Source organism: Cebus imitator, unplaced genomic scaffold (assembly GCF_001604975.1).
Source record: "Cebus imitator isolate Cc_AM_T3 unplaced genomic scaffold, Cebus_imitator-1.0 Scaffold658, whole genome shotgun sequence".
Taxonomy (NCBI): Eukaryota; Metazoa; Chordata; class Mammalia; order Primates; family Cebidae; genus Cebus; species Cebus imitator.
Window position 1 is genome coordinate 1,169,473 of NW_016107973.1, and position 10,112 is coordinate 1,179,584.

At 42.2% G+C, this 10,112-nt stretch overlaps 1 protein-coding gene across 2 annotated transcripts in view; it reads left to right on the forward strand.

Annotated features, from left to right (window-relative positions):
- Positions 1-7,517, forward strand: part of PLP1 (proteolipid protein 1) — a 15,855-nt gene extending 8,338 nt beyond the window's left edge. The window contains exons 2-7 of one of the 2 annotated variants that reach the window (XM_017518050.1): positions 488-674; positions 1,383-1,644; positions 2,718-2,886; positions 3,351-3,424; positions 4,229-4,294; positions 5,419-7,517. In XM_017518050.1, coding sequence (XP_017373539.1) covers positions 488-674; positions 1,383-1,644; positions 2,718-2,886; positions 3,351-3,424; positions 4,229-4,294; positions 5,419-5,490 — 830 coding nt within the window. In that variant the 3' untranslated portion in view covers positions 5,491-7,517. The remainder of the gene's footprint in view (positions 1-487; positions 675-1,382; positions 1,645-2,717; positions 2,887-3,350; positions 3,425-4,228; positions 4,295-5,418) is intronic. The other variant, XM_017518051.2, reaches the window with a different exon arrangement.
- Positions 7,518-10,112: the final 2,595 nt, after the last annotated feature.

Sequence of the window (10,112 nt, forward strand, 5' to 3'; positions counted from 1 at the left end):
TCTTGCTCTTGTCACCCAGGCTGGAGTGCAATGGCGCAATCTCGGCTCACTGCAACCTCCACCTCCTGGGTTCAAGAGATTCTCCTGCCTCAGCCCCTGAGTAGCTGAGACTACAGGCATGCACCACCATGCCTGGCTAATTTTCATATTTTTAGTAGAGATGGGGTTTCACCATGTTGGCCAAGCTGGTCTCGAACTCCTGACCTTAGGTAATCCATCCTCCTTAGCCTCCCAAAGTGCTGGGATTACAGGTGTGAGTCACTGCGCCCGGCCAAGGATTTATTTTCATGAATGAAACAACATTAGGAATCTGGGTCGATCTCACATGCTGAAAGCCAAAACCCTTAGTTGCTCCTGCTTCTTGACTCTGGGGTGCCCACTATCTCCAAGCCTGTAAGTGCAGAGCCTGGCTGGCCTGGAAGAGAGGTTTGAGTGACATGAGCTACCTACTGGCTGTGCCTGACTGTTTCCCCTTTTTCTTCCCCAGGCTTGTTAGAGTGCTGTGCAAGATGTCTGGTAGGGGCCCCCTTTGCTTCCCTGGTGGCCACTGGATTGTGTTTCTTTGGGGTGGCACTGTTCTGTGGCTGTGGACATGAAGCCCTCACTGGTACAGAAAAGCTAATTGAGACCTATTTCTCCAAAAACTACCAGGACTATGAGTATCTCATCAATGTGTAAGTACTTGCCCTCCCACACAGACCTATCTTTTTTTTTCCCTCTCTCCATCCTGGAGATACAGTACTCTAATATCTAATAACTAGGGGATGGGTGGAGCCAGACAGGATCCCTGAGTCTTCCCTCTGTGAAGATTTCTCCTGTTCCACGTCCAAAGCCTCAAATGTGGGGAAAGTGCCAGATTCAGAAAGGAGAGGTCTGCCTGCCTGCCTGCCTGCCAGCCTCTGCCAGCCCACTTGTTTTCTCACACGTGTTCTGACTTCTGCTAGGTGTGGTTAATGTTGCCCAAGTTGGAGCCTCCACAGTGGTAGGTATGGAGAACCCAAGGGAGGCACTAAGCCTCTCCTGTTCCTAGAACAACTTAGGCTCCTGTTCCTTTACCCACCTTTCTTCTTACCTAGCTCCCCACTCCTGTGAGGTGGCATGTCTGAAGGGTCAGGCAGGGAGAGCAGGGCCCTGGTTCTCCAGTCACAGGGTAAGCAAGATGTGGCGGGAAGATCATATGTTTCCGGTCACATACACCCTGTCTTCACTTATTTCAAAAAAGATAAGGTAAAAGTATGCGGGAGGAACCTGGTGATTCCTCTAGAGAATCCCTAGCTTTGTTAAGGTGCCTGCACTGGTGTATACCTCATTTATGTGGGTAAAGGAGCTGGGTCTTCAATTAATAAGATTCATTGGTCTCTTTCATCTCCCTGTTAATGCAGGATCCATGCCTTCCAGTATGTCATCTATGGAACTGCCTCTTTCTTCTTCCTTTATGGGGCCCTCCTGCTGGCTGAGGGCTTCTACACCACCGGCGCAGTCAGGCAGATCTTTGGCGACTACAAGACCACCATCTGCGGCAAGGGCCTGAGCGCAACGGTAACAGGGGGCCAGAAGGGGAGGGGTTCCAGAGGCCAACATCAAGCTCATTCTTTGGAGCGGGTGTGTCATTGTTTGGGAAAATGGCTAGGACATCCCGACAAGGTGATCATCCTCAGGATTTTGTGGCAATAACAAGGGGTGGGGGAAAATTGGGCGTGAGTCTGTGGCCTCGTCCCCACCCAAGGCTGGGTCCTCTCTAGGGGCCTGGCACTTGAGTGAGGAAGCGATGGCAGCAGCCGAACGAGAAGATCAGGAAGAACGTGGTGCCCAGCTGGCTTAGCCTCACCTTTCAAAGGTTCCCTAAGCAAATTTCTTCTCAAAATGGAAAGCATGAGTTTTGTAGGATGCTTTGTACAGTCAGACCATTTCTAAGCCATCTGTTGGTATCCCTTTACTCCCTTCCTAGTAGGGACCACAAGAGTGGATATAACTGGACAAGAGTCTAAAATACTGCTCGTGAGATTGAGACTTGGGCACCTGATCTGAGAAGTAGGATCGATAATAAAAATTCAATAATGGACTCCAAGGTGAAATTTACCATATTCTGGGATCCTGCACTGTTGGAGGTCCCAGAGGGAATTGGAGTAGATCTGCATGTTGAATGTTTTATCATTGATTGAGGGTTATCTATGCTTTGAGTGGGGTGCACATTGGTTTTCAGTATCTGGAGTTAAAGATCCTTTGGGGGCTGAACATGTGTGGTTTCTAGCAATGTCTTTTTGTGGCCAGCAGTTAGCTTAGAAAGGTTTTGTATCTGAAATTTTAATCTCCTATTGGCTTTGTTCAATGACTAGGGAACAAAAATGTTCCTGTGGCAAGGAACATTTTCTAAGCTCAGCCTAAGGCACAAAACGGCACGACTTTCTTTCAAGATCTGTTTTGATTTCTTTACACCTTTTCTGCCCAGAAACATCCCCTGAAGCCTCTCTAACCCAGGGATCCTCCTCACTCCTCCCCTACCCTTTCCCCCCACCCTCCGTCACACTTGGGACCAGTTCTCTAGTAGATACTGCCAATGACCCTTGGCAGAGGTGCCCTGCTCACTAATTTAATTGGGGAGAGCCCTGGAATCTGGTTTTAATGTCTGGCACATGCCAGTCCAGGATCTCCCAGTTTGTGTTTCTACATCTGCAGACTGATACTGATTTCTAACCACCCCATGTCAATCATTTTAGTTTGTGGGCATCACCTATGCCCTGACCGTTGTGTGGCTCCTGGTGTTTGCCTGCTCTGCTATACCTGTGTACATTTACTTCAACACCTGGACCACCTGCCAGTCTATTGCCTTCCCCAGCAAGACCTCTGCCAGTATAGGCAGTCTCTGTGCTGATGCCAGAATGTACGGTGAGTTAGGGCATGGGTGCTTTGGCTCTCCTACCCACTATGGAAGCACAATATATTTGGTTATTTTCTTAGTGTAAGGAGGGTGGTGATTATGAGAAAAAGATAAGATGATGAATGCTTGGGTCTTAGCTTATTAATCCTTCCCTACTAAACCAGGTTTATTCCCTGGGAAGGGAACTTGAAGGTGATGGGAATTTTCTTGGCCATTCACGTTGGCCTACTCTAGTTAATTGCTGTTCTGAACCCCAAAGCAGCAAATTTCAGTAACAAACACAAGATTTAACCAGTGTTCAATACTGTCTTCTCTTTTTGTAAACCTGCAGAAAAGAGGATCCTGATTGTTGGTAGAATCCAACTTTATAGCCAGGATAATTAGAGATGGAAGAAGGGCTCTGGGGGAAAGTCCCCACGTGGCCCCATAACTCCATAAAGCTTCCCCTGGTTGACTTTTGTGTCTTACTTAGGTGTTCTCCCATGGAATTCTTTCCCTGGCAAGGTTTGTGGCTCGAACCTTCTGTCCATCTGCAAAACAGCTGAGGTGAGTGGGTTATTCGGGTTATTTTACAACAGAGTGGGTAATACCATACAAATTATACCCATAGCCTTCAATTTCAAGGACTAAAAGTTTCTCTTTGCTGGATTTTGAATTACCAGATTGCCTTCTACAAAATATTGGCTAAGTATGCCTGAGCCAATGAGCATAGAAGGTAAAACACCTGTTTTCCCTAGAGCCACATAGAAAGACTTCCCGTCTTAAAAGAGAAGTTTGTAGTTTTAGGTAAAGATAGAGCCTAATGGCAAAATCCCCTAGATGAACATTTTCATTCCTTTAGTTAAACACCATATCAAGAAAATGAGCTGTACACAGAGACATTCATAGGTTTTATAAAAACATTTTCAGTTTGGAACTTTATCTCAAATGAGAGGTAAAATAAGTACAATTGAAAAGGAAAGCACTGTATTGAGAATAGATATTATATAGAAATGAGTCAGGGGACTAAAATAAGCCCTGGGGAGAAACGCAGTAAATTATTTCTTTGAAAACAAAATGTTGACTTTAAATTTTGGGCCCCTAGGCACAACTGTAGGGAACCAGTTAGTTATTTGGGAGCGCTGTACTATTTCATGAGTATTCTGTGTTCTGGGTGTTATGGGGCCAGGTGCTATGATGTACACTGAAGACTGGGAGGCCCACACTTAGGGAAGTGAAAACTTAGTTAGAGATGTAGAATTTGCATACAAGAAAGGTATCAACACATTCAGAAAGCTGTATTCATGATTTACAGTGGGGCATATTATTACTGTTGCAAGAAACAGTTCTTCCTCTTGCATTTTCCCGCAGTTCCAAATGACCTTCCATCTGTTTATTGCTGCATTTGTGGGGGCTGCAGCTACATTGGTTTCCCTGGTGAGTTGACTTTGAATGATCTTGGCAAGTAAATAGGCCTGAGATAGTGTGGGTATAACTATTCCTAAAGGCAAGAAGATAGACTGCTTCCATCCTTGAAATGCTGGAGAGAAGCTTCTGGGAAGATAGCAAAGGGTAGAGGCTCTGTACTTATACTTGCATTGGCAAGGTGGAAAAACATAACAAATTAGATAGGAACAAGAAAAGTGGTATGAGGAAAGAGGAGGTAAGAGATTCATAGACACAAATGATAATATTTAATATGTATAGACCGTGTAATGTTGCCAAGTGCTTTGCAGTCATAAATTATGGTTAATTCTGAATACATTGTGATCAGATCAGTGACAAAACACTGAAACATGAAACATGACTTGCTATAGCCTGGAATTCTATATACTATCAATGTGAATCTACCTTGGATACTCGCCAATGGATTTAGTTACTCATGTGGAAATGCTGGGAGGACCTCCTAACATTATCAGAATTGTTATGACTATAATACAATGCTATGTCCCAGGTCTTGCTGATAGTGTTACAGTGGTCTGTGAATGTAGTGTGCTCATTGTGCAGATCAGAAACCTAAGGCACTGAAGGGCGAAGTGATTTATCTGAAGTCATTGTATAAACAGCGATCAGACAAGATGAGCTCACAGAATTCCTGGCCCCTACTGCTGAGGCTTCTATATAGACTTAAGTAATTTCTCACCTTGTAAAATTAATTGATTCATTAAGCAGGGGAGGGCTATACTGCATGATGTAGCTGTGTGTCTACAGCAAGCACCCTATGACTCCAAGTCACTCAGACATGTGGATGTGGCAAAGCCCAAATACTGTTCACTTCCCCGATGAAAACTCAGTGCCAGAACAGAGGTGTGGAATAAATCTTTATGATTTGATTCTTTGGGCCTGGGCCATTGGAAGGAAATGCATCAGAGACATTGGACTTCCAGTCAAGTGTATATGGAGAAAGCCAAGCCTGGGACGTACTGCTCTTTTTGAAGAACAGGGGTTTTTCCCTTTTTTAGTTATGATTTTATTTCATCCTTCCTCATTCCCAAAGGGATCTGAGGAGGGAGCGTTTTCTTTTCTACTCTCATTAACATTCTCTCTTCTGTTCCCTACAGCTCACCTTCATGATTGCTGCCACTTACAACTTTGCCGTCCTTAAACTCATGGGCCGAGGCACCAAGTTCTGATCCCCCGTAAAAATCCCCCTTTCTCTAATAGCGAGGCTCTAACCACGCAGCCAACAATACTGCGTCTCCCATCTTAACTCTTTGCCTTTGCCACTGACTGGCCCTCTTCTTACATGATGAGTGTAACAAGAAAGGAGAGTCTTGCAGTGATTAAGGTCTCTCTGTGGACTCTCCCCTCTTATGTACCTCTTTTAGTCATTTTGCTTCACAGCTGGTTCCTGCTAGAAATGGGAAATGCCTAAGAAGATGACTCCCCAACTGCAAGTCACAAAGGAATGGAGGCTCTAATTGAATTTTCAAGCATCTCCTGAGGATCAGAAAGTAATTTCTTCTCAAAGGGTGCTTCCACTGATGGAAACAAAGTGGAAGGAAAGATGCTCAGGTACAGAGAAGGAATGTCTTTGGTCTCCTTGCCATCTGTAGGGGCCAAATGTATTCTCTTTGGTGTACAAAACAGAGAACTCACTCTGGTCTCCCTATTACCACTGAAGATAGAAGAAAAAGGAATGTCAGAAAAACCAGTAAGAGCGTTTGCCCAAATCTGCCTATTGCAGCTGGGAGAAGGGGGTCAAAGCAAGGATCTTTCACCCACAGAAAGAGAGCACTGACCCCGGTGGCGATGGACTACCAAAGCCCTAATTCAGCCAACCTTACTTACAGCATAAGGGAGCGTAGTGTCTGTGTAGACGAAGGGGGCATCTGGCCTTACACCTCGTTAGAGAAGAGAAACAGGGTGTTGTCAGCATCTTTTTACTCCCTTCTCCTTGATAACAGCTACCATGACAACCCCATGGTTTCCAAGGAGCTGAGAATAGAAGGAAACTAGCTTACACGAAAACAGACTGGCCTAAGGAGCAGCAGTTGCTAGTGGCTAATGGTGTAACCTGAGATGGCCCTCTGGTAGACACAGGATAGATAACTCTTTGGATAGCATGTCTTTTTTTCTGTTAATTAGTTGTGTACTCTGGCCTCTGTCATATCTTCACAATGGTGCTCTTTTCATGGGGTATTATCCATTTAGTCATCGGAGGTGATTTGAAGATCTTGATGTGTTTTAGAATGGTGCACATTTTGTGTATTCCAATTTGTTTATTACTTATTTGGGGTTGCATCAGAAATGTCTGGAGAATAATTCTTTGAATATGACTCTTTTTTAAAATAGGAAAATTGGACATTAAGCATTAAAAATGATATTAAAAATTGGCTAGTTAGATGAACCTATTGCGATTTTCTACAAGTATTCTGCCTTTGCAGAAACAGATTTGGTGAATTTGAATCTTAATTTGAGTAATCTGTTTGATTGTTCTTTCTAGCTAATGGAAAATGATTTTACTTGCAATATTATCTTGGTGTGTTAAGAGTTAGGTTTAACATAAAGGTTATTTTCTCCTGGTATAGATCGCATAACAGAATGCACCAGTCATCAGCTATTCAGTTGGTAAGCTTCCAGGAAAAAGGACAGGCAGAAAGAGTTTGAAATCTGAATAGCTCCCAGATTTTAGTCTTTTCCTGTTTTTGTTAACTTTGGGTTTAAACAAAAGTCTGATTGGTTTTAATTGAAGGAAAGATTTGTACTACAGCTCTTTTGTTGTAAAGAGTTGTGTTGTTCTTTTCCCCCAACGTGGTTTCAGCAGTATTTAAGGAGATGTAAGACCTTTACAAAAAGATACTTGATACTTGTTTTCAAATCAGTGTGCATGATAAGCTTCCAGGCTGCACAGAGGGAGGAGAGGGAAAATGTTTTGTAAGAAACCAATCAAGATCAAGGACAGTGAAGTAATCCATACCTTGTGTTTTGTTTTGATTTAATAACATAACGAATAACCAACCCTTCCCTGAAAACCTCACATGCATACATACACATATATACACACACAAAGAGAGTTAATCAACTGAAAGTATTTCCTTCATTTCTGATATAGAATTGCAATTTTAACACACATAAAGGATAAACTTTTAGAAACTTATCTTACAAAGTGTATTTTATAAAATTAAAGAAAATAAAATTAAGAATGTTCTCAATCAAATATCGTGTCCTTGGTGTGAATTGTTCTATTTGACTTCACAATAAAAAGTTAATACTTGTACCTTGTTCAAGGAGCTCATTCATTTTTCAGGTCATCCAAGTCATTCTCATAACATTTCTCTGAAATAAATAGTAGATGAATAGATTACTTCTATTTTTATAGTTAAAGACACTAAGAAGTAGAGGCAAGGTAGTTTGCCCAAAGAAATCCAGTAAGTGCATGTCTGAGCTTGTGTTAGCATGCAAATATTGAAACAAATTTATTGCCTACTTAGGTTTATTTTCTCTTCAAAGTTGGGTTTCAGAGTGTTCAGAGTCAACTATGGCTACTTTGTTAATACCATAGTGGTGCCCCAGTCCCTGGTGCATTTAGATTTAGATTTAGGCTATTGTCACCTTCTCTAAATTGTTTGGATATTCCAGTAATGATCCCTTAGTACTTCATACTTGACTAATATTTAATTTTATTTGGATAGTACTGGTTGGAAGATTTCATGTTTAAAGGACAGAGCAGGTATGAAAAGGGCAATGTAAATGCAACAGGCTGCAGTAGGGCAGTACTAAAATAAATTAGTGACACCTACCACCCTGGTTGGCCAGTTCACTAGCCTACTGGAGACATAGCAGTAAAGCCCTTTCACAACCCTAGGTTAGAATTTGGCACCCTTGGATAGGACTCTGATGACCAGCCTAAAGAAATCTGACTTAAAATCAGCTGCAGATTCATTGCTCCATAGTTGCAGCTGGCAAATGATTGGAGAGAAAGGAATCTTTAGCTGGTGGGGTGACAAGTCAGTCATCAGTTAAGAAGCTCTGTTCTAAAGCAGTTTCAATTTAATTTCCTGATTTCTGCTTAACCACAATTAATATTCTGCAAGCCAGTCTGGTTGAATGACTTTAAGACAAAAAGAATAAAAATATGAGAAGGACTTATTTTGAGACACCGGCAAACAGGGACACAGCACCATATTTTGGAGAATTGATTCAGGGTGCTACAGAGTGAATGTATTTTTGCTTCAGAGGAACTGAAAGCCAGTTCCCAAGAGAGCTATGTTCTCCATCTGCCCTTATTTGGCTCTGCCCTCTGGGACGGATCTATAGATGGAGTTTCTAGGCTCTCAGAAGCTGAGAGCATCTCCAGTCTATGAATTGAGCCCATTGTTCTTAGCTCTCCCACACACCATAAACCTCCTTTTTTCTAACTGAAAGAGCTCTCTTTGTGCTTACATCAGCCAGAGATCAAGATGCAGCAGTATAAACAAGAAACATTTTCTTACAGCACCAGTTGTATTGCTTTTCCTGTCTTCAGGGTCAGTACTGAGTGCAGTTATGCAGAATGTGGAAGCTGCAGCTTTGTCCCGAGTAACATTCGTTCATTCCTTAATTCGTTCTGTGAACATTCATTGAGAAACTACTAAGTATTGTGTTAAACCCCAGGAAGTTCAAGTTTGGGGGAGGTGTGGGTAGAAAGGTGATCAAGACTTGATATTACACTCAATGATTTCTCTCAAATTCAGCCATAGCAGAAAGGCCTCCCAGGGTAAACTGGAGTGGAGGCAAGGAGTGTGCAAAAGGCAGTAGGACCCGCTGACTAAAGTGGGCATCTGAATTCTCCCCTCAGTATGTGGGAGAGGTGGGGGTTAAGAGCCTTGACTTCATGTGGCTCTGGATTTTTAGGGCCCTGATACAAACAAAACTTCAATTTAGAGTCCTGACAACTTGTGACTTGCTCTTTCTGTGTCACCCTGCTTCTTGCCTTACATGTGACAGCATTTATGCACACACTGGCACAATGCATGTGCATGCTTCCACCCACTCAATCATTTGGAGAGTCAGAGGGCACATGAATCAAGATTGATATAAACACAAGCTATTCAGCCTGGCCTTTTGTCTCTATCTAGGCTAAATCTAAGAAGCCAAGGAAGGATAATATAAGATACAAGGTATCAAAACTGCATTTGTACCCCCTAAATTTATACAACAACAACAAAAAAAAAGATACAAAGTCTTTCTCTGTTTGGATTTCCTTAACTGTGAACACAGGTGGTGTGTCTATTTTGACATTAACAGTTAACTTGATGAATATTAAGTAACAAAAGAAATATTCATTATTATATTTACAAAATCAATACTTGGCCATTCCTACATCGATAAGCAAATAAGGACTTCAAGTCAATATCTGTACATTGGGAAAGATTTTCCTTGTTCACTCATGTGTTTGAAAGAAGCAAACATGTTTGTTGTATTTGTTGTCTTACAAAGTTTGGTGTCTGTGTGCTCCTGTTCTGTGATTCTTGGATTGATTGACTTTATTCTAAAGGGAAAATATCACATAAGGTAATGAGTATTTTACTTGTTATGGATCAGTCCAAGGAAATCTATTCTTAACATTTTACTCAAACTGTCAAAAAATATTTATTTGATAAATTCTCTATGCCAAGTGTTATGCTAAGTGTCTGTGCTATAGTGGTGAATAAAAGGGATGGTCTCAGCCCTCATGGAGTTCAACTAAAGACAAAAAGGGGTAGGAAGGGAGACAGGGAACATGGTGAACAATGAGGTTAATATCCTCCAGAAACAGTGGAAAAGATAGAAT